This window comes from Amblyraja radiata, chromosome 20 (genome assembly GCF_010909765.2).
Source record: "Amblyraja radiata isolate CabotCenter1 chromosome 20, sAmbRad1.1.pri, whole genome shotgun sequence".
In the NCBI taxonomy this organism is placed as follows: Eukaryota; Metazoa; Chordata; class Chondrichthyes; order Rajiformes; family Rajidae; genus Amblyraja; species Amblyraja radiata.
Window position 1 is genome coordinate 11918083 of NC_045975.1, and position 23201 is coordinate 11941283.

General features: G+C 46.2%; 1 protein-coding gene across 1 annotated transcript in view; it reads left to right on the forward strand.

The window, feature by feature from the left end:
* Positions 1-11388, forward strand: part of syt9 (synaptotagmin 9) — a 78582-nt gene extending 67194 nt beyond the window's left edge. Inside the window, exon 7 of the mRNA XM_033038809.1 lies at positions 10641-11388. Within this exon, the coding sequence (XP_032894700.1) occupies positions 10641-10709 (69 nt within the window). The 3' untranslated portion in view covers positions 10710-11388. The remainder of the gene's footprint in view (positions 1-10640) is intronic.
* Positions 11389-23201: the final 11813 nt, after the last annotated feature.

The following is a 23201-nucleotide window of genomic DNA, read 5'->3' on the forward strand; positions in this document are numbered from 1 at the left end:
ACCAGGTTCAGGAATAGCTACTTCCCCACAGCCATCAGGCTATTAAACCCGGCTCGGACAAAATTCTGAACATTAATAACCCATTATTTGCTATTTGCACTTTAACAGTTTATTTATTCATGTGTTTTGTAGTCAATGCCTATTATGTTCTGTGTGCTGAAGCAAAGCATGAATTTCATTGTCCTATCAGGGACACATGACAATAAACTTGAACTTGAACTTGATACACCATGGAAACAGACCCACTGAGTCCACGCTGGCCATCGGTCACCTGATTGGAAAAGTTCTGGTTCTATGTTTCTCATCCGCACCCCCCACATTAGGGGCAATTTACCAAGGCAAGGTACGTGTGATCGCTGGTCGCCATGGACTCGTGGGACGAAGGACCTGTTTCCACGCTGTACCTCTAAACTAAACGAAACAAATAAAGCTAAAGAGAAATCTGAGATTTTGAGGCTACTGCATTGAATAGGAAATGGAAGTAATGTTAAACTTGCGTGAGGTTTTGGATTGGCCAAAGTTCCTATGCACGCATCTGGAAATTTAACCAGAAACATAGAAACATAGAAAATAGGTGCAGGAGCAGTCCATTAGGCCCCTCGAGCCAGCGACGCCATTCAATATAATCATGGCTAATCATCCAAAATCAGTACCCCGTTCCTGCTTTCTCCCCATATCCCTTGATTCAATTCGTCCTGAGCTATACCTAACTCTCTCTTGAATACATCCAGTGACTTGGCCTCCTGTGGCAGAGAATTCCACAGATTCACAACTCTCTGGGTGAAAAAGTTATTTTCTCATCTCAGTCCCAAATGGCCTACCCCTTATTCTGAAACTGTAACCCCTGGTTCTGGACTCCCCCAACATCAGGAAGGTGCCGTCAGCATCCATAAAGACTCCTCACACCCTTGTAATGGACTGTTCGAACTACTTCCCTCCGGCAGACATTACAAGGCCTTCTATGCCCGAACCTCCAGACTCAGAAACAGCTTCATTCCAAGAGCTATAGCGGCTCTGAACCGGCCCTGCTGAATGCCCCCCATCCTCCCTGGACTGTCTCCCTCAGATGGTCACGTCACACAGTTTATTTATTTATTTATTTATTTATTTTATCGGTTGGAAGCCAAATCTCGTTGCACTAATGTGCAATGACAATAAAAGATATTATTATTATTATTATTATTATCGGGAACATTTTTTTCTGCATCTAGCCTGTCCAATCCCTTAAGGATATTACATGTTTCTATAAGATCCCCTCTCACCCTTCTAAATTCCAGTGAATATAGGTCCAGAAGTTGGCCTGGAGGACACAAAAAACATTTATTGGAACTAAATATCTTTAACCTGATAACTTCAGTTTCACAAGACCACTGTCAAACAGCAAACCAAGTAAGCTGGCAAGTCCAGGGAGGAGGTGTGATGGAGATTCTCAAAGGTGGAAAGAAAGGCCAATTAGTTCCAGAAGGAAATTCCAGAGTTCAGGCCCTTGCCAGCTTGAAAGATGGCTGCCGATCATGAAGCGGTTACATTTAGGGATGTACGGACGCAGGAATATTGGGATATCCTTCACTGGAATAAGATTCAATGGGGATTGCGGTGAGAGCATGTTTGTGGAGGAATTCCACGTAAGCTGGAGAGTAGTTAAGAATGGGTGATAAATGCTGGTCTTTTCACCGATGTGTACTAAACCTAGAGAATTAGTATCACTCTCTCGTTTTAGATTAGCTTAGTTTAGTTTAGAGATACAGAGCGGAAACAGGCCCTTCGGCCCACCGAGTCCGCACCGACCAGCGATCCCCGCACATTAACACTTCTCCACACACACACACCAGGGACAATTTTACATTTACAATTACACCAAGCCAATTAACCTACAAACCTGTACATCTTTGGAGTGTGGGAGGAAGCCGAAGGTCTGTGAGAAAACTCACGCAGGTCACGGGTAGAATGTACAAACTCCGTACTGACAGCGCCCGTAGTCAGGATCGAACCCGGGTCTCTGGCTCTGTAAGACAGTAGCTCTACCACTACGCCACAGTTGCACCCAAATCTTTCCCCCAGTTTACCTCAGCAAACATTTACTTAGTGACCTACCTTCTGTTGCCTGTCAAGAACTGTAATCGAGAGCTCGTGGCTGAAACTGAAGAAAAATCCTCCTCACCTCTCCTCCATTTTTACGATGGATTTTACTAACTCTTCGACCCCTGGTTATTGATGTTCCCGTCCGTGGGGAGATGAACTGTAAATCGTGCAGATTATCGGGCAAAAAACGTCGTATTCATTTTCAATTCATTTAATATTGGTGAGGATTGTGACTGATATCGTCAGGAGAGTGAGATTACCCAGCAAGTTAGCGAGGCTCAGAGGGCCTGGGGTCATGTCTAACGCAGCTGGACAAGTACATTAATAAAACAAACATTTGGACGGATATGGGCCAAACACGGGCAGGTAGGATTAGGACAGACAGGGCATCTTGGTCAGCATGGATAAGTTGGGCCGAAGGGTGTGTTTCCGTGCTATATGGAACAGAGTGACAAAGGTGGTGAGAGAACAGTGTGCCAATCGGGGTGGAGGGGGAGAATGGGGGTGGGGGTGGATATCCAAATGACATGCCTTCCAAGTATTCGGATAGCAGATTATCAGAGATTTTCTGCATATATATAGAGCAAACCTGATAAGCGGGCCCGAGAGCATAATTGCTGTGGTGGAATTAATATTGAAATTAATTCAGAGGGACAATATAAACTTGCACTTTTTGTATCTCCCAGTGGGAGAAGGGGGTTTGAGTGGTCTTTGATAATGTTGGCAGCTTTCCCGAGGCAGCTTGAACTATAGATGGTGTCAATGGGGGTGGAGCATGGTTTATGTGATAGAATGGCCTACGTTTACAACTCTGTAATTTCTTGCTGTCAGGAGCAGCACTGTTGCCAAACCAGGCATCCCAATAGGATGCATTCTACGGTGCATGTTTAGAAGCTAGTTAGAGTTACTCTGAGTCTGAAGATGAGCCTCAACCCAAAATGTCACCTACTCCTTTTCTCCAGAGATGCTGTGTGACCCGCTGAGTTACTCCAGCTTTTTGTGTCTATCTTTGGTTTAAACCAGTATCTGCAGTTCATTCCTACACAAAAGTCACTGGGGACATGTCGAACTTCCTTAGTCTTTTCAGGAACTAAAGGAGGAGGTGTGTTATCTTAGTTTAGTTCAATTTAGAGATACAGCGTAGACATGGGGCCCTTCAACCCACCGAGTCCGCTCCAACCAGCGATCCCCGCACACTGGCACTATCCTGCAACTAGGGACAATATATAATTTTCCGGAGCCAATTAACCTAAAAAAACATGTATGTCTTTGGAATGTGAGAAGAGACCAGAGCACCCGGAGGAAACTCACACGGTCAAGTGGAGAATGTACAATCTCCGTACAGACAGCACCCATAGTCAGGATCGAACCCGGGTCTCTGGCGCTGTAAGTCAGCAATTCTACCGCTGCGCCACCGTGCCACCCATCTTTTCCGTCGCTTCAATGTGTTTGGCCAAGGACATATTTCTGATGATATTTATGCCTTCGAACTTAAAGGGCCTGTCCCACGAACATGCGACTGCATGCGGCAAGCGCAACCTAACGTGGTCACTTGAGCCGTACGGCCTCGCGTGGCCGGTCCCACTTCGATAACGGGAGCCGTATGGAGTTGTGCGGAGCTGGTCCCGACAACGCGCGGGGCTCCGAAAAACTGACCGTGTTCAAAAATTCCACGCGGCAACAGCCTGCCGGCCCGCAGCTGCATTTAGGCCGTACGCACCGCCTCGACGGGAGTACGCACCGTCTCAACGCCGTACGCACCGTCTTGACGCCATGCATCATGCGCGAACTTCCCGCGGACTTCGCTCGAACTTCACGTCACTCACTCGACCTCCGCGCGGCCCCCGCTTCCGGTTTGGTCACGCTTGCCACATGCAGTCGCATGCTCGTGGGACAGGCCCTTTAGGCTCACGACCATCACCATTGATGCAGACTGGGGCGTATGGGGCAAACCCCAGCGGAAAGGGCCGAAGGGCCTGTTTCTTTGCTGTAAGCTCAATATCAGTCCCCTCTCCAACGCTCACTCAGCAGCTGATGATTAATTCGGCAGCCTTGCTCCTCTGCTCCCGCACCCTGTGTACATGTCATCCAGTCGGGAATTATGTGACAGAAGTCTCATGCTAGCATTTCACAGGCTCCTGGTGTTTTTTTTTTATATACGCAGAAAGGAATAGCTAGCAGCTGAGGTTTGATATAGTCGTTAACCTTTTAAATTGCGCAGCATGTGTCCCCTCCCAGTCTGATCCGACAGAGCTCGGCAGTGTGGCTCATGTGGGTGAGGATTCATGTAGCAAATCCAAACTGATGGACAAAAGAGACAAGATGAGGGAGGGGAGGGGGAACCTCATTACATTGAGAGTGGTGATGTTCCACATCTCATCTCCTGCAGAGGAGACAAAGGTAAGGCCACTCACTGCTTCCCAAGGGAATTGGATCAGCACCTGGCAGACAACAATTCCTAAAGGGAGGGGCATAATACAGAATATGGACTTGTAGGATGAGCGGGACATCATTGAAAGTTACCAAACAATGAATGGCCTGGATAGAGTGGATTCAGAGAGGACATTCCCACTAGTGGGAGAGTCCAGGACCAGAGGCCACAAGCCTCAGAATTATAGGATGATATTTTAGGAAGGAGATGAGGAGGAATTTCTTTAGTCAGACGGTGGTGAATCTGTGGAATTCATTGCCGCAGAAGGCTGTGGAGGCCAAGTCAAGTCAAGTCAAGTCAAGTCAAGTTTATTTGTCACATACACATACGAGATGTGCAGTGAAATGAAAGTGGCAATGCTCGCAGACTTTTGTGCAAAAGACAAACAACCAAACAAACTATAAACACAATCATAATACACATATTCTTTTACATAATAAATAATGGAAGGAAAAACGTTCAGTAGAGTTAGTCCCTGGTGAGATAGGCGTTTACAGTCCGAATGGCCTCTGGGAAGAAACTCCTTCTCAACCTCTCCGTTCTCACCGCATGGCAACGGAGGCGTTTGCCTGACCGTAGCAACTGGAACAGTCCGTTGCAGGGGTGGAAGGGGTCTCTCATGATATTGTTGGCTCTGGAGTTGCACCTCCTGATGTATAGTTCCTTCAGGGGGGCAAGTGAAGTTCCCATAGTGCGTTCGGCCGAACGCACTACTCTCTGCAGAGCCTTCTTGTCCTTGGCAGAGCAATTCCCAGACCAGATGGTAATGTTCCCGGACAAGATGCTTTCCACCGCCGCTGCGTAGAAGCACTGGAGGATTCTTGGAGACACTCTGAATTTCCTCAATTGCCTGAGGTGGTAAAGGCGCTGCCTTGCCTTACTCACGAGTGCTGAGGCGTGTGATGCCCATGTCATATCCTCGGAGATGTGGACTCCCAGATATATAAAACAGTTCACCTTATCCACAGGATCCCCATTTATCCTCAATGGAGTGTACGTCCTCGGATGATGTGCCCTCCTAAAGTCCATGATAAGCTCCTTCGTTTTTTTGATGTTCGGGATGAGGCTGTTATCCTGGCACCAGAGTGCTAGACCAGCCACCTCCTCCCGGTAGGCCTTCTCGTCGTTGTCTGAGATCAGGCCCACCACCACAGTGTCATCAGCAAACTTAATTATTGAGTTGGAGCTGAACCTAGCCACACAGTCATGTGTGTACAGGGAGTACAATAGGGGGCTGAGGACGCAACCCTGGGGCGATCCTGTGCTCAGGGTGAGGGACTTCGATGTATTCCCTCCCATCTTGACTACCTGGGGCCTGGCGGTGAGAAAGTCCAGGACCCAGGCACACAGGGAGGTGTTGAGCCCCAATTCCATTAGCTTCCCGGCCAGTCTGGTGGGGACTATCGTGTTAAAGGCTGAACTGTAGTCTATGAACAGCATCCTCACGTAGCCCCCCTTCTGGCTGTCCAGATGGGAGATTGCGGTGTGCATTGGGTATTTTTGGGGCAGAGATAGACAGATTCTTGATTAGTACGGATGTCAGGGGTTATGGGGAGAAGGGAGGGGAATGCGGTTGAGAGGGAAAAGTAGGTCAGCCCTGATTGAATGGTGGAGTAGACTTGATGGGCAGAATGGCCTAAATCTGCTCCGAGAAAACATATCAACATGAAGATAGTACAGCACAGGAAAAGGCCCTACAGCCCACAAAGTCTGTGTGAGCACAATGCCAAGTTAAACTAATTTACTCTGCCTGCACATGATCCATATCCCTCCATTCCTAACGTCTATCCTAAAGCCTCTTTAATGTATCTGCCCCACTCTTTATTGTATCTGCCTCCATCAATGCCCCTGGCAGCATCTTCCAGGCATCCACCACTGTTTAAAAATGAGCCCTGCTCATCTCCTTTAAACGTTTCCCCTCTCACCTTAAAGCTATGCCCTCTAGTCTTCGACATTTCCACTTCGGGATACGATTCACACTGTCTACCCTATCTATGCCTTTTATCATACAACTGAACTGAACCACCCTACCAACAACTAGAGAGCAGTCCTGAGCTACTATTTACCTCATTGGAGACCCTGGGATTATCTTTGATCGGATTATACTGGACTTTTATCTTGCACTGAATGTTTTTCTGGTTATTCCCTTTATCATGTTTCTGCACACTGTGGGTGGCTCGATTGTAGTCATTTATCAGAGTTTAGAGATACAGTGCGGAAACAGGACCTTCAGCTCCCTGAGTTTGCGCTGACCAGCGATCACCTCGTACATCAACCTACACACACGAGGGGCAATTTTTACAATTTATCAAAGCCAATTAACTTACTTAACCTGTACGCCTTTGGAGTGTGTGGGGAAACCGGAGCACCCAGAGAAAACCCATGCAGTCACGGGGAGAACATACAAACTCTGTATGGACAGCACTCCTAGGCACGATTGAACCTGGGTCCATGGCGCTGTAAGGCAGCAGCTCCACCGCTGTGCTATCATGTTGTGGTCTTCCCACTGACTACTTAGCACGCAACAGAAGCTATTCACTCTACCTAGTACACGTGACAATAAACTAAATTAAGCTAAACTAAAGTTTTATCAGAACTCTCCTCAGCCTCGGACAATCCAGAGAAAACAATCTAATTTTATCCAACCTCACTAATACCCTCAAATCCAGGCAGCATTCTGGCCTGGGTAGAGTGGATGTGGAGAGGATGTTCCACCACTGGTGGATGAGTCTAGGACCAGAGGTCATAGCCTCAGAGTTAAAGGACATTCCTTTAAGAAGGAGATGAGGAGAAATGTCTTTAGTCATCCGGTGGTGAATCTGTGGAGGCCATCAATGGATATTTTTTAAGGCAGAGATAGATAGAATATTGATTATTGCAGGTGTCAGGGGTTATGGGAGAAAGCAGGGGGATGGGGTTGAGAGGGAAAGATAGATCAGCCATGATTGAATGGCGGAGTAGAATTGATGGGCCGAATGGCCTAATTCTGCTCCTATCAATTTTGAACTTAAACCTGGACAAAGATTTTGGAGCATCTCTCACTCGCCCCACCAAAGTGTGGTCATGAAATCCTGCTTGCACAAAGTTCCACCTTTAATAATAATAATAATACATTTTATTTAATGGGCGCCTTTCAGACATCTCAAGGACACCTTACATAGTAATCGGAATAAAAACATATAATCGGAATAGAACAGGTAAAAAAGACATCACAGAGACACAAATTAAAAACAGAATTCAATCCAAAAACAGAAAATCAAAAACACAATGTGAAGAGAGAGCAGCGGCAGCCAAAGCGCGCCAGCGTCCACTCTCCCTTCACGGCAGCCATCTTGGACACAGACCTACAGGACTACAATTAGACAAAAAAATCACAGTGGGTAGCACTGTGGAGGAAGGCACAATGTCCAGTCCCCACCCCATGTTCACCCCAAAGTCAGGCCTATTGAGGCCACCGCAATTGCCTCTACGGAGGCCCGATGTCCCTGGCCGTTCTCACCGGGTGGTCTTGCCCCGGCGTCGGGAGAGTCCTCTCGGCGGCTGGGCCACCTGGAACGGCCGCTTCCTGGTTGGAGACCGCGGCTTCCGAAGCCGACAAGGCCGCGCCGGTTTGGAGCTCCCAGGCTCCCGATGATAAAGTCGGCACCGCCTCTCCGCACTGCCGCCTCTCCGCACTGCCGCCTCTCCACACGCCGCCTCTCCGCTCCGCAGACCCGCAGCCCGGAGATGTTGCTCTCGGCGGTCCAGCTCGCCAGAGCTCCAGCGCGTCGCTCCAGCGCGGCGACCCAGGCAAGGCATCGCCCGCTCCACTCCGCTCCACTCCAGCGCTCCAACGCTGTGCCGCCGCCGAGGCCGAGGTGCCGGGCTGTCCCCGCCAGGAAACGGTGCTCCAAACCCGCAGGTAGGCCACGAGGACGGGTCGACGGGCAACCCGGAGAAAAGGCTGCCACACCGACCAGGTAGGGACCTAGAAATAAAGTTACACCTACCCCCCCACATTAAAAGACCATATCCCTTACAAACAAAAAAACAGGACTCACTAAAAACTATAAAAAAAACGAATTTAAAACGGACGGCTGCTGGCTAGCAGCCGTTCACCAAGATGGCTCCTCCACCTTTGGGTCATGCCCAGATTGGAAGATGACGTTGGCACATCCAGGTTGTACTTCGCCGCCAGCCTTTCATTCAGCAGATGTCCAGCCTGGGGGAGGGGGCAGGTTTGGTGGGACAAAGCCAGATTCATGCGCGACAGGAAATGATTGAGTCAACCACGTCGTCTGGATATATTCCTGGCACACAATCCTTCCCTGGAGATGGGTTATATTACAGTATCCTTATTTTGGAGGTCAGTTTGTGAATTATGTGGAATTTATAAGAAGCAAGCCAACGGAATCAGCTGGTGTCGGAATTGCCTCTCCTGTTTCTGTGTCTCTTTTTGTGCTCTTTTCGAGAGTATCCATCTCGCCGTCATTGGTCTGTAAGTTGCAGCTAAGCCAGAGAATCATGACCTGGCCGTCACACACTTGACCTTGAACACTAAACCCAGGCCAACGCCGAGGGAATGCTGCACTGTCAGAGGGGCCCGAGTCAATGGGGCATACAGACCCTTCGGCCCACCATGGCGATGTGGACATACTAACCCATCTGCGCCAACTCCATTGGTTCAATGCCGCTTCATGTGTCACAAATGCAACTGGGCAGTGAAATTCTTTTTGCATATATTACACATGCGAGCACCGCCATTTTTGTTCAAAGTCTCTGTGCCCGACGTACCGGAGCAGTTCCCATGAACCGACGTCCCTCTCCTCTCCTCTCCTCTCCTCGCCCGGCCATCATTGTGTCCCGGGGGCATCTCCTGCAGCCGACCTACACAGTGCTGGGAGGCATTACCCCGGTTCACCAGCCCACTCCCAGCGCCAAACATCTCCAGCTCCCTCCCAGTTACACCGACCGACAAGCCTTCGTGCAGGCTCCTGGTCCATCTGACCAACGAGCCTTCGGGCGGGTCCAGACGACCGGCGTCCGTGGCACGTCGGGTGGGTCTCCTTAGGATGACCCACATTTGGATCGTATCCTTCCTTGCCCTTTTAACTGTCTTAAGTATCCTTCCTTGCCCCTAGTGTTTATGGAGCTGATGAGAACAAAACTAGTGTGAACATGTGATCGATGGCCGGTATGGACAATGTGAGCTTGTTTCCATGCCGTATCTTCAGACTAAACCAAACTAAAACCAGTTTCTAGGACGTGAATAATCCCAGGAATGATTGATGATGAGCGTTTGACGGCACTGGGCCTGTACTCGCTGGAGTTTAGAAGGATGAGGAGGAACCTCTGAAACTCGCCATATAGTGAAAGGCCTGGAGACAGTGGATGAGGAGAGGATGTTTCCACTAGTGGGAGAGTCTAGGACTAGAGGCCATAGCCTCAGAATAAAATGACGTATATTTAGAAAGGAGATGAGGAGGAATTTCTTTAGTCAGAGGGGGTGAATTTGTGGAATTCATTGCCACAGACGACTGTGGAGGCCATCATTGGGTATTTTTAAGGCGGAAATTGACAGATTCTTGTTTCATATAAAATAGGTGCAGGAGGAGGCCATTTGGCCCTTTGAGCCTGCACCGCCATTCATTGTGACTTTGGCTGATCATCCACAATCAGTAACCCATGCCTGCCTTCTCCCCATATCCCTTTATTCCGCTAGCCCCTAGAGCTCCATCTAACTCTCTTTTAAATTCATCCACTGAATTGGCCTCTACTGACTTCTGTGGCAGAGAATTCCACAAATTCACAACTCACTGGGTTTTTTTCCTCATTTCAGTTTTAAATGACCTCCCCTTTATTCTTAGGTTTCGTTGGGTGTCAGCGATTATGGGGAGAAAGCAGGAGAACGGGGTTGAAAGGGAGAGGTAGATCAGCCCTGATGGAATGGCGGAGGAGGCTCGATGGGCCGAATGGCCTAACTCTGCTCCTGGAACTTATGAAGATGAACTTCTGAAAACTGCCAACATGAAATGACTGGAGCGAGAAATACTGAGAAGGCACACGTGTAGGAGACAGGATTTGACCATCTCAGTTGATTCAGTGACTAACCTAACGCTTTCCTTGTGTCTGTGTCATTCTAATACAGTGGCTGGGACAGCCTTGTGCCGGTACCCAAGGATCCAGCAACTCCCTCAAGGCAGCGCCATCTCCTTGAGGAAGGGAAAGAGCCCACGGCTCCTGGCGACTCACCAAGGGACTTAACGGGATCCGGATCACAAGCATTCCTGACAGCTTGCAATCAGGAAAGACTGGAGCACCGGGAGTTCTCGGACAATGGCCCAAATCAGAAATTGTTATTTTTTGTCTCTCTTACTCTTCCTGGTTTTAATTTCCCGTGCATGAAGCCATTGTATTCAGTTGCATGCTGAGTGAACATATCATGCCCCTTGTACCCATCACCCCGTGTCACTGTCTGGTGACCTGTGAACCCACCTGTTGATTTTGTCAGGGTCCTTACTCACAATGGCCAATCCTACTTTGAAGACCGATGGTCATTTTACTCTCCATCGCCCCAATGTGTGATTGTATTATTTGGTCTCCCCCCCCCCCCCCCCCCCCCCCCCCCCCCCCCCCACCTCTCTCTTAAACATAGCCACATCTTCCATTAAATGAAGCCAAACTATTTTAATGCAGGATGTGCATGTTTTATTTATAGCAACAAGAGCTGTAATTTCTACTCTGGAGAAATGGTGTCAGCACTAACATTCATCCAGTTTTTTGGTAATATTCATTTTTAATGGGAAATTAATCAATTTTTCTTATTATAAACACAAATCGCAATTTAAATGCTGTGATTTATTCTTTATAAACATACGTTATGTTAAAAAAAATATCTCAGTTCCTAATAAAAGATGCAGTTTTGACATGAACCATTTGAGTTTCTAGCTTGTGCGATGCTAGCTGTGAATTCTATCTTGTAAGTCGCACTGATAATGTTACCAAAGTTGTATTTACATGGTGACCTTTCTGCAACAGAAATCTCTCGAGGTGATTCACAAGAATACAAGTGAACAGGATGTAAGTGTTGCTGAGGAACGAACCCAAGGATAAGTTGTTCATAAGTTGTAGGAGTAGAATTAGGCCATTCGGCCCATCAAATCTACTCCGCCATTCCATCATGGCTGTGGGATCTTTCCCTCTCAACCCATTCTCCTGTCTTGTCCCCATAATCCCAAACACCCGTACTAATCAAGAATCTATCTCCACCTTAAAAATATCCATTGACTTGGCCTCCAAGACCTTCTGTGGCAATGAATTCCACAGATTCACCACCCTCTGACTAAAGAAATTAGGCGGCACTTTGTCGTAGCGGTAGAGCTGCTGCCTTAGAGACCTGGGTTCGATCCTGACTAAGGGTGCTTGTCTGTACGGAATTTGTACATTCTCCCCATGACCTGTGTGGGTTTTCTCCGAGATCTTCGGTTTCCTCCCACACTCCAAAGATGTACAGGTTTGTAGGTTAATTGGCTTGGTATAAATGTAAAACTATACCAAGTGCGTAGGGTAGTGTTCATAAGCGGGGATCGCTGGTCAGTGCAGACTCTAGGCCGATTGGCCTGTTTCCATGCTGTGTCTCTAAACTAAACTAAACTAAACTAAAGCTTCTTCCTCATCTCCTTTTTAAAGGAATGTTCTTTTATTCTGAGGCTCTGGCTTTTACATTAGACTTTAGAGTACAGCGTGAAAACAGGCCCTTCGGCCCACCGTGTCCATGCCAACTAGTGATCACCCCGTACACTCGCATTATCATACACACTAGGGAAAATTTACAATTTTACCAAAGCCACACCAAAGTCATGGGGAGAACATACAGACTCCATACAGACAGCACCCGTAGTCAGGACTGTACCTGGGTCTCTGGCGCTGCAAGGCAGCTACTCTACTGCTGCACCGCTGTGCCGCCCTCAGTCAGAACCTGTTCCAAGAGTGGAAATGTCAATGACTATAGGTCACAGATGTAAAGTGGGGAGCAAAGTTTAAAGGAGATGTTTTTTTACATCGAAGATGGTAGGTACCAACAACAGGCTCCCAGGGGTGATGGTGAAAGCAGATACAATTGTGGGATTGATGAGGCTTTTAGATAGGCGCATTAATATGTAAGGAAGAGAGGGAAATAGATCATGTGCAAGCAGATGAGATTAATTTATATTGGCGTCATGTTCAAAGCAGACATCGTGAGCCAAAAAGCTTGTTTCTGTGCTGTGCTTCTCTATGTTCGATGTTCTTATATCTCTGTCTTGCATTCAACCTTGCTGTGACAGTACAGGAGGTCAACTACAGGACATCAAGTGAATGTGACTGACAAATTTTGGACTGAATTTGAATTCAGTCCAAAAGAACGTAATGCTGGCAAAGCTGAGAAATTGTTGTTAAAACCTAAACGTCCTTCAGGCAATGAAATCCGCTGTCCTTATCCAGTTTGGATCGTTATGTGTCTCCAGTTCCAAATACCTTCAGTTCAGGACGTCTGTTCATGAGCAACGAAACAGCCATCTTGTCAGAGATGTCCTCTTCTCAGTAATACATTTCGAAAGGCTTATGTGAGGATGTTAGTGCAGCGTGAGGCATGCTAATCGGGAATTCAATTCATTCCTAATTTGCAAGCCGCGGGAAGAGATGATACTGAGCGGGGAAAGGAACTAGCGAACAGGAGATGTGTTGAAAGGGAACTTGTAGTTTAGATACAGTGCAGAAACAGGCCCTTCAGCCCACCGAGTCCGCGCCGACCAGCGATTCCCAGACACTATTGCCGTGTAAGAGATTAGCATACAAACTTAAAGCACACGGTATTGGGGGTTCAGTATTGATGTGGATAGAGAACTGGCTAGCAAACAGGAAGCAAAGAGTAGGAGTAAACGGGTCCTTTTCAGAATGGCAGGCAGTGACTAGTGGGGTACCGCAAGGCTCAGTGCTGGGACCCCAGCTATTTACAATATATATTAATGATTTGGACGAGGGAATTGAATGCAACATCTCCAAGTTTGCGGATGACACGAAGCTGGGGGGCAATGTTAGCTGTGAGGAGGATGCTAGGAGGCTGCAAGGTGACTTGGATAGGCTGGGTGAGTGGGCAAATGCATGGCAGATGCAGTATAATGTGGATAAATGTGAGGTAGTCCACTTTGGTGGCAAAAACAGGAAAGTAGACTTGTATCTAAATGGTGGCCGATTAGGAAAAGGGGGGATGCAACGAGACCTGGGTGTCATGGTATACCAGTCATTGAAAGTAGGCATGCAGGTGCAGCAGGCAGTAAAAAAAGCGAATGGTATGTTAGCATTCATAGCAAAAGGATTTGAGTATAGGAGCAGGGAGGTTCTACTGCAGTTGTACAGGGTATTGGTGAGACCACACCTGGAGTATTGCGTACAGTTTTGGTCTCCTAATCTGAGGAAAGGCATTCTTGCCATAGAGGGAGTACAGAGAAGGTTCACCAGACTGATTCCTGGGATGTCAGGACTTTCATATGAAAAAAGACTGGGTAGACTCGGCTTGTACTCGCTAGAATTTAGAAGATTGAGGGGGGATCTTATAGAAACGTACAAAATTCTTAAGCGGTTGGACAGGTTAGATGCAGGAAGATTGTTCCTGATGTTGGGGATGTCCAGAACAAGGGGTCACAGTTTAAGGATAAGGGGGAAATCTTTTAGGACTGAGATGAGGAAAACATTTTTCACACAGAGAGTGGTGAATCTCTGGAATTCTCTGCCACAGAAGGTAGTTGAGGCCAGTTCATTGGCTATATTTAAGAGGGAGTTAGATGTGGCCCTTGTGGCTAAAGGGATCAGGGGGTATGGGGAGAAGGCAGGTACAGGATACTGAGTTGGATGATCAGCCATGATCATATTGAATGGCGATGCAGGCTCGAAGGGCCGAATGGCCTACTCCTACACCTGGCCTACTCCTGCACCTATTTTCTATGTTTCTATGTCCTACACACTAGCGACAATTTACAATCTTTAACAACGTCCAGGATAGGTGAGTCGGCTTAGTACGTTCGGCATTTCCACCACAACTTTCACCAGTCTGAAGAAGGGACTCGACCCAAAACGTCACCCATTCCTCCTCTCCTGAGATGCTTCCTGTCCCACTGAGTTACTCCAGCGTTTGTGTCTATCCACATACCTGTGTTCGATCACCCCTTATCCTCTTCTGCTCCAGTGACCAGCCCTCTAACAACTCGAAGAAACTAATTGAATTAAAGTTTAATATGCACTCCCCAGCTCCTAAAGCAATATTTGACAAACCTTCCGAACATAGAGTTATAACTAATCAACAGGAAGAGATTGTGTTTGCGTGCCTGGAGAGTGAGTACTGCAGAGTTCTGGGGTCATTACATCAGTTTACAATTACCTAATCCACACGTGGAGCCTATAATATATTTTATTGCCTTTCAATGGAGGATGTGCTAATGGACCACTTAAGGGTGAAGCATAGAATCGTCCAAAGTAATTGATGAAAACAAAATTGTGGGACGCCTTCTATTATCACTTAGCAGCAGTGCGGACAAAAGCGGTGGAATTTTAACGAGGACGCACGGGTCAAGTCATTAACGAGGTAAAGTAATCAGCAGAGGAAGAGATGATTGAGCCCAGCTCTCCATCTCTGGGTTAGAGCCAGGTACCAAATGGTCAATACAGTGGTACCATGTGCAGTTCGTGTCACACAGCTATGGGAAAGATTGGGAAGAGTGCAGAAGAGGTTCATCAGGATGTTACCTGGGCTGGCGGGCTTGTGCTATAGGGAGAGGTTGGACAGACTGGGACTATTTTCTTTGGAGCGAAGGAGGCTGAGAGGTGACCATACTGAGTTGTACACGATCATGAGGGGGAGAGACAAAATGCTGGAATAACTCAACGGGTCAGGCAGCATCTCTGAAGAAAAGGAATAGGTGACGTTACGGGTCAAGACCCTTCTTCAGACTGCTCACGAGATCACGAGGGGCATGGATAAAGTGAATGCTCGCAGTCTTTTCCCCAGTGTAGAGGAGTCTAAAAATAAAGGGCACAGGCTTAAGGTGTGAGGGGAGAGATTTAAGAATGAACTTCTTCACTCAGAGGGTCGTTTATATCTGCAATGAACTGCCAGAGGAAGCTATAGAAGTGAATCCAATTTTGACTTTTCAAAGACATTTGGACAAATATATGGATAGGAAAGATTTAGATGTCTATGGGCCAAATTCAAGCAAATGGGGCCAGCCAATATGCTAACTTAGTCAGCATAGACAAGGTGGGCCGAAGGGCCTGTTTCCATGATGTATAGCTCATCATGACTCTGACAATTTGTGAGCAAATTGCGGGGCGGAATATATAGGAAAGGATGATTCAAATGTAATACTGAGATAGTAATGCATGATCTCATAGTATCCAATGGTGGCCATCCCTCAGAAAACAGGTACAATAATAACATTTAAAAGACATCTTGGATAGTAAAATACATTTGGATAGTAAAGATTTAATGGGTTATGGGCCAATCATGGCAAATGGAACTAGTTCAGATGGTCATCTTGCTCAGCATGGACGAGTTGTGCCGAAGGGCCTGTTAGAGTGCTGTATAACTCTATGATTCTACAGCATGGGCTCAATTTTGCTGGGCCGTTGCCCTGGAAATGTTTTCAACCCTATGTCCCTGACATGGAAATGTGTACACTGTGCGAAGGTTACACTGGGAAGTCTCCGACTGAATTGCAGGAGTGACAGGAAAGTGGTTGTTGTAGCACAGCCATAGACTTATACAGGCGCTGGCCCTTCAGCCCACCACATCCATGCTGACCTTTTTTTGCTCATCCACTCTAATCCCATGATATGCCATGAGGTAGGTACATTTTTCAACTACTCCCTGGTGTTAGTTCATCTGAAGTCAGATGACTCAAAGGTAAGACTTTGTTTTTGATATTTTTTCCTATTCATAACATTCAAAGATGGAAGACAACATAAATGAGGACCACGGCTAGAAATCAGGCCTTCAGTGAAAACCAAGACCACCAGGTTTGAGAACGTCTTCACCCGAGCACCATCAGGCCCTTGCACTCTACACAGTACTAACCATCACGTCATCAACTATGATCCACTATGGAGCATAGGAAGGAACTGCAGATGCCGGTTTTCACCTAAGATAGACACAAATAGCTAGAGTAACTCAGTGGGTCAGGCAGCATCTCTGGAGAAAGGAATAGGTGACGTTTTGGGTCGAGTTCCTTCTTCTGAAGCCGGGTCTTGACCCGAAATGTCACCTATTTCTTTCCTCCTGAGATGTTGCCTGACCCGCTGAGTTACTCCAGCTTTTTGTGTCTATAATCTACTATGGACTGTGCCTTGGTTGCACTATAGACTTTGTTGTTGTTTTTATTTTATTGTATTATTGATTATCATATATTTATCTGTCCATTATTACATTTGCAAGCTGGTTAAGATGCCGCATGTAAGAAATTGTTTTGTTTTGCTGTCAGTACATCTGACAATTAAACACTCTTGACTTGACTCTTGAATCTTGCACATATACACCTCAGCTAATCTCTACAATACAGACAACATTGGTCCATAAACTCAAGTCTTTCACTTCAATATGCTTCAGTCAGTGCTGGGAGGCAGCCATTTGCATTTTCACAAAACCTTACCTGTCCTCTCAGAAATGATGCAGTGAGCTATCTTGATGTGTCTATCCTGGGCCTCCTCCACTGTCAGAGTGAGACCCAATGTAAATTGGAGGAACAACACCTTATATTTCGCATGGGCAGCTGACAAATCAGCTGTATGTATCTCTAACTTCAAATAACCCTTGCTTTCTCTCTCTCTCCGTCCCTCCCCCATTATAGTTCTCCGACTAGTTTAATTGCCCTCCTGCTTAAATATTACTGATTATATGCCTTGGTGTCACCTTCTCCTTAGCTATCAATGTACCATACTACATATTCTTGACATCGTCCCCTTTGATATGTGTTTTCACACCTTACTCTTCCATATCTCTATGTCTCCCTCTCCCCTGACTGTCGGTCTCAAGAAGGATCTCGACCCGAAACGTCAATCATTCCTTCTCTCCAGCGATGCTGCCTGTCCCGTTGAGTTACTCCAGCATTTTGTGTTTACCTTTGATGTGTGGACAGGTGGTTTGTTCCTGCAACTTTGGCAGGTATTGCATTTGACAAAATTCAAAGTCACCTACAAAGTTTGATCGGTAAAGGACGTTTCTTGCAATTGCTTAGTATTTAACCCAAATATTCAGTGTGAAGTTCGACCTGTTCTGTGAAAGCAGGAGGTATTACCTTTCTGTGAATGTGCCGATGCACCACCACTCACACAATGACTCATGGTGACACATGCGTCACTCCCTCATCTGTACACAGATCAACCTCTATCCAGCCATTCAATTGTCTGTACTTAGATCGTTTGCGACTGTGCCATGGTTGTAGTCTCAGACACGATTGTTACAAATCAAAACAATCAAAGAAACAAAAGCATTCACTAAACTAGAATGTGTACATCTTTGTGTAGGAAGGAACTGCAGATGTTGGTTTACACTGAAGACAGACACAAAATGCTGGAGTAACTCAGTGGGACAGGCAGCATCTCCGGATAGAAGGAATGGGTGGCGTTTGGGGTCGCGACCCTTCTTCAAGGCTTCTTCTTGATCGAAACCGTCACCCATTCCTTGTCTCCAGAGATGCTGCCTGTCCCACTGAGTTACTCCAGCATTTTGTGTCTCAGTGTACATCTTTGATTGTTTGGGTTTCCTACATTCATCTCCCGTTCTCGTCACCTATTTCCCTTCTATCCCCCGCTTCCTCCCCATGCCCCACATAAGACCATAAGACTTTTGTAACTTTGTAGGCGTCAGGTATGTGGCGACTCTTTGTGCACAGCCAAGATGAGGTCTGTTGTAGGATTTTGCCGGGCTGTATGCAAAACAAAGCATTTCGCTGTACCGAGGTACATGTGACAATAATGTATCATTGAATCATTGCATCAATGAATCATTGCATCATTGAAGACATAGGAGCAGAATTAGGCCATTCGGTCCAACTTGCCTGCTCCGCCATTCAATCATGGCTGATCTATTATACCATCTCAACCCCATTCTCCTCCCCATAAACCTTTGGCACCCTTACTCATCGAGAACCTAGCAATATCCGTTTTTAAAATACTCAATGTCTTGGCCTCCCCAGCCACCTGTGACAATGAATTTTGCAGATTCATTGTCAGCAATGAACTCAACAGCAATTCCCGCACACTAACACAATCGTGCACACACACCGAAAACAAATGTTACAATTTTAATTCAACGCCAATTCACCTGCAAACCTGTACATCTTTGGAGTGTGGGAGGAAACCGGAGCTCCTGGAGAAAACCCACGCAGGTCACGGGGAGAACATATAAACTCCATACAGACAGCACTCGTAGTCAGGATGGAACCCGGGTCTCTGGTGCTGTATGGCAGCAACTCTACCTCTGCGCCATTGTGCCTTTTAGGTTCCCATGTTTGTACCTCCTGCCCTCTTCTGGTTGCTACCATTGGGCAGGAGGTACAAAAGCCTGAAGTCAACACTGCCAGGTTCAGGAACAGCTACTTTTCTTCAGCCATCAGGTTGTGAAATTAACCTACACGACCCTAATCCTACCTTATATTCTATATCTGTACATCTGATTACAGATGATTGGAATCATCTATAATCTCTCCGCAGACTGGACAGCAGACGACAAAACAGCTTTTCACTTTACCTCCGTACACATGACAATGAACTCAACTATACTAAACTAAACTAAATTGAACTAAACTAAACGAAACATTAGAACACTAAGGACCACCTCTTGCACTACCATGGACTTGTTTTCTAATTGCGTTTAGCACTAATGTAATTTTCTTTGTGCAGACCTTTTCTTTTCATTTTCTTGTAGAATATGTACACAATGTATGCTTTTGTGCGTGTTGCCAGTCTACGTACGCGTGATGCTGCTGCAAGCAAGATTTCCATTGTAAGTTTACCTTGCCATTCTTGTGCATATGACAAAGAATTTGACTTGACGCAAATCCACAACTCTCCAGGGACAAAGAAATCACCTTCAGCCCAGAGCCTGGGAAAAAAGGAAATCAAAAATAGCTCCGTCAAATTTTTCAGTAATTGATTATCGAGATACAATGGATTTGAGAGTAATTCACAACATAGCTGAATGCTTGTTGTCTCTTGCTTGGTGAGGGAAAGCGTTTTGGACCAATTTGAGCTTTTGCTTGGCAGCTCCACAGGCTACAGTGTTTCAAGGATTTATCCAGGAAAGGCCTATATCCATGTTGTATAACTCTATGATGCTATCTGCTCATGCCCGCTCCTTTCACCTGGCCCTCCTGAACTCTGTGTCCCTCAGGTTCATGAACAGCTTTTTCCCTACAGCCATTTGGCTATTAAACACTACAACCTCAAATAAGCTCTGAACTTCATATAACTATTGTTATTATTGCACTATTGGCTTTTGTTGGCTTTTGTTGTGTGTACATATATGTGCGCGCGTGTGTGTACAGTATATACATATATATATGATCCATATATATATATACGTATATTTGTATGTGCTTATATACACATATTGAACATTTTTTCTCTCTCTCGTTATTATATTGTTTACAGTGTACTATGTTTACATATTCTGTTGTGCTGCTGCAAGTAAGAATTTCATTGTTCTATCTGGGACACATGACAATAAAACACTCTTGATTCTCTTGACTTTCTCACCTCCGTAGAAGAACAAAGGGGGAACCGCAGAGAGGGAGAAGAAAGGAGGACCTGGCATGGAGGGACTGCCAAGAATTAAGGGGGACTGCAAATGCAACGTGTTAAAAATGGTTTGTGTGTAATGGAATACTTTGTTTGGCGCCCTTTATGTGGCAACTCTTTGGATACCTTGCGTATGCAAAACAAAGAATATCACTGTGACTTGTCACATGTGACAACAACGTATTCATTCATTCATTCATTCACCCCCTCCAACATTTTCCCATCCCAATCCAAACCACGCACCCTCCCTGGGAGGTAGAGGCCTTTCACCACAAACCATTTGAATGTGCTCCTTGATTGATCAGGCTGTGTGTTGCAAATTCCATTTGACTAATGGATCAGAATTTGATCTCTGGGGTGACCGGATATTAAAGATTGCTTTCACCAGAGACGATATAATGCAAAGCAATTTACAGTGAGGCACGAGCACCATTTCTGAGTTATGAATTACTGGTAAGATTTAATGCTCTGTAGTTTTTAATAGCTTTAAATTAATTAACAGGGCCAGTATTTATTGCTCATCTCTCATTGTTCCTGCACTGACATTTTCAGAGTTACAAGTTAGTCTCAGTGCTTGGATGAACATAAGGGCTAGACAGGGTCAGGGCAGTTAACTCCCTTCCTTCAACACCAACAGTGACCCCAATGGACTCTACACCAAACCAGTTTCATGGTCAAGGTTAATGTTGCTAATTTTTTTTTTAAGATCATAGGGTTTAAGATCACGGTGGCGCAGAGAGAGTTGCTGCCTTACAGCGAATGCAGCGCTGGTGACCCGGGTCCGATCCCGGCTGCAGGTGCTATCTATACGGAGTTTGTACGTTCTCCCCGTGGGTTTTCTCCGAGATCTTCGGTTTCCTCCCGCTTTCCAAAGACGTACAGGTTTGTAGGTTAATTGGCTTGGTACAAGTAAAACTTGTCCCTAGTGGGCGTAGGATGGTGTTAATGTGCGGGGATCGCTGGTCGGCGCGGACCCAGTGGGTTGAAGGGCCTGTTTCCGCACTGTATCTTTAAACTAAACTATACTAAATCATGGGCCATGAAAACAGGCTCTTTGGCACAACTCATCCATGCAGATCAAGATACCCCATCTGAACTATTAGCACTATAACTCTATCTGTATAGCACCTCACAGCGCCAGAAACTGGGATTCAATCCTGACTACGGGTACTGTCTCTACTGAGTATGTAAGTTGGCTCTGTGACCGCGTGGGTTTCCTCCAGGTGCTCCGGTTTCCTCCCACACTCCAAAGTCGCATAGGTTTGTAGGTTAATTGGCTCCGGTAAGTTGTAAAAAAAAAATGTGACCCTAGTGTGTAGGATCGTGTTACAGCGAGCGGTGATTGCTGGTCGGCACGGACTCGGTGGGCTGAAGGGCCTGTTTCCTCGATGTATCTCTAAAGTCGAAAAGTAAAGTAAACTAGTCATTTGTCTAATATTCCGTTGTGTTTTCTATGGTATTGGCCAAGTGTCTTTTAAATATTGTTATTGTATCTGCATTAACTACTTCTTCCGGCATCCCGTTCCATATAACTACCACCAACTGAGTGAAAATGTTGCCCCTTAGGATTCTATTAAATCTTGTTCCTCTCACCTTAACCCCATGATCTCTATCTCTTGATTCCCCAAGCCTAGGAAAAAGGCTGTATGCATTGACTCTAGCTATACCCGTTATGATCTTATTCACCTCTACAACATCACCCCTCAGTCTCCTGAGCTCTTAGGAATACAGTCGTAGCCTGCCATCCTCTCCCTGTAGCTTAGGCTGTCAAATCCTAGCAGCATCCTCATAATTCTTCCCTGTAATATTTCCAGCCTAACGCCATCTTTCCTACAGATTTATTTCATGAATTGAATTTGTTTCTTGGTCGTCAGATGGGATTTGAATTCAAGGGTTTAGTTTGGAGATACAGCGTGGAAACAGGCCCTTCGGCCCACTGAGTCTGCACCGACCAGCGATCCCCGCACATTAACACTATCCTACACACACTAGGGACTATTTACATTTATACCTAGCCAATTAACATAAACCTGTACGTCTTTGGAGTGTGGAAGGAAACCGAAGATCTCGGAGAAAACCCACGCAAGTCACGGGGAGAGCGTACAAACTCCGTACAGACAGCACCCGTAGCCAGGATCGAACAGGGGTCTCAAGGCAGCAACTCGACCGCTGCGCCACCGTGTCGCCCATAAGAGTGTCCTTTGGATTTCTATTCTGACAGAAGAACACAATGACACCACGGTCAACTATCACATCAGTATCACTGTGTCATTGCCTCCTTTATGAGGCATTATTTTTGAAGGTTTTTATGGATGATTTGCAGGCTGAGGAGATTAATGCAATCTTGCATCGTGTTCAGCACGGACATTGTGGGCCAAAGGGCCTGTTGATGTGCTGTACTGCACTATGTTCCAATGTGAATAATGGAATGATCAAATGAACCCTCTCTCTCAAAAGGACTGTCATTTTTTTAACATATCTTGCAATATATTTTATAACCCGACCTTCTAAAGCATATCCGACCTGTCAGTAACACATGCTAAAAATAACCTGGAATTAATCATTCATGTGCCATTTAGAGAAGTGGCCTTTATTTATTTACTTTACTGTCTGTCCCACAAAAGAAATGAATTGAAAATATGCAGATGCTTTTGTACCTTGTTACATTGATCATTTATATTTGGGAGTAAATGTATTAAACGTTTAACTAAATACTAGACTAAGTGTAGACCCGGGCACCACGGAGGCCATGAAGTGGGCTCTGCCGCTCGGCTGTGCGGCACCACAGAGGCGCCCGCAGTCACAGCTCAGCAGGCGGAGCGTTAGTGTTGCTCACTCCGCTCCTTCAGCTTTATATTCTCCTCACCGGGCAAGGCAGGCGCCG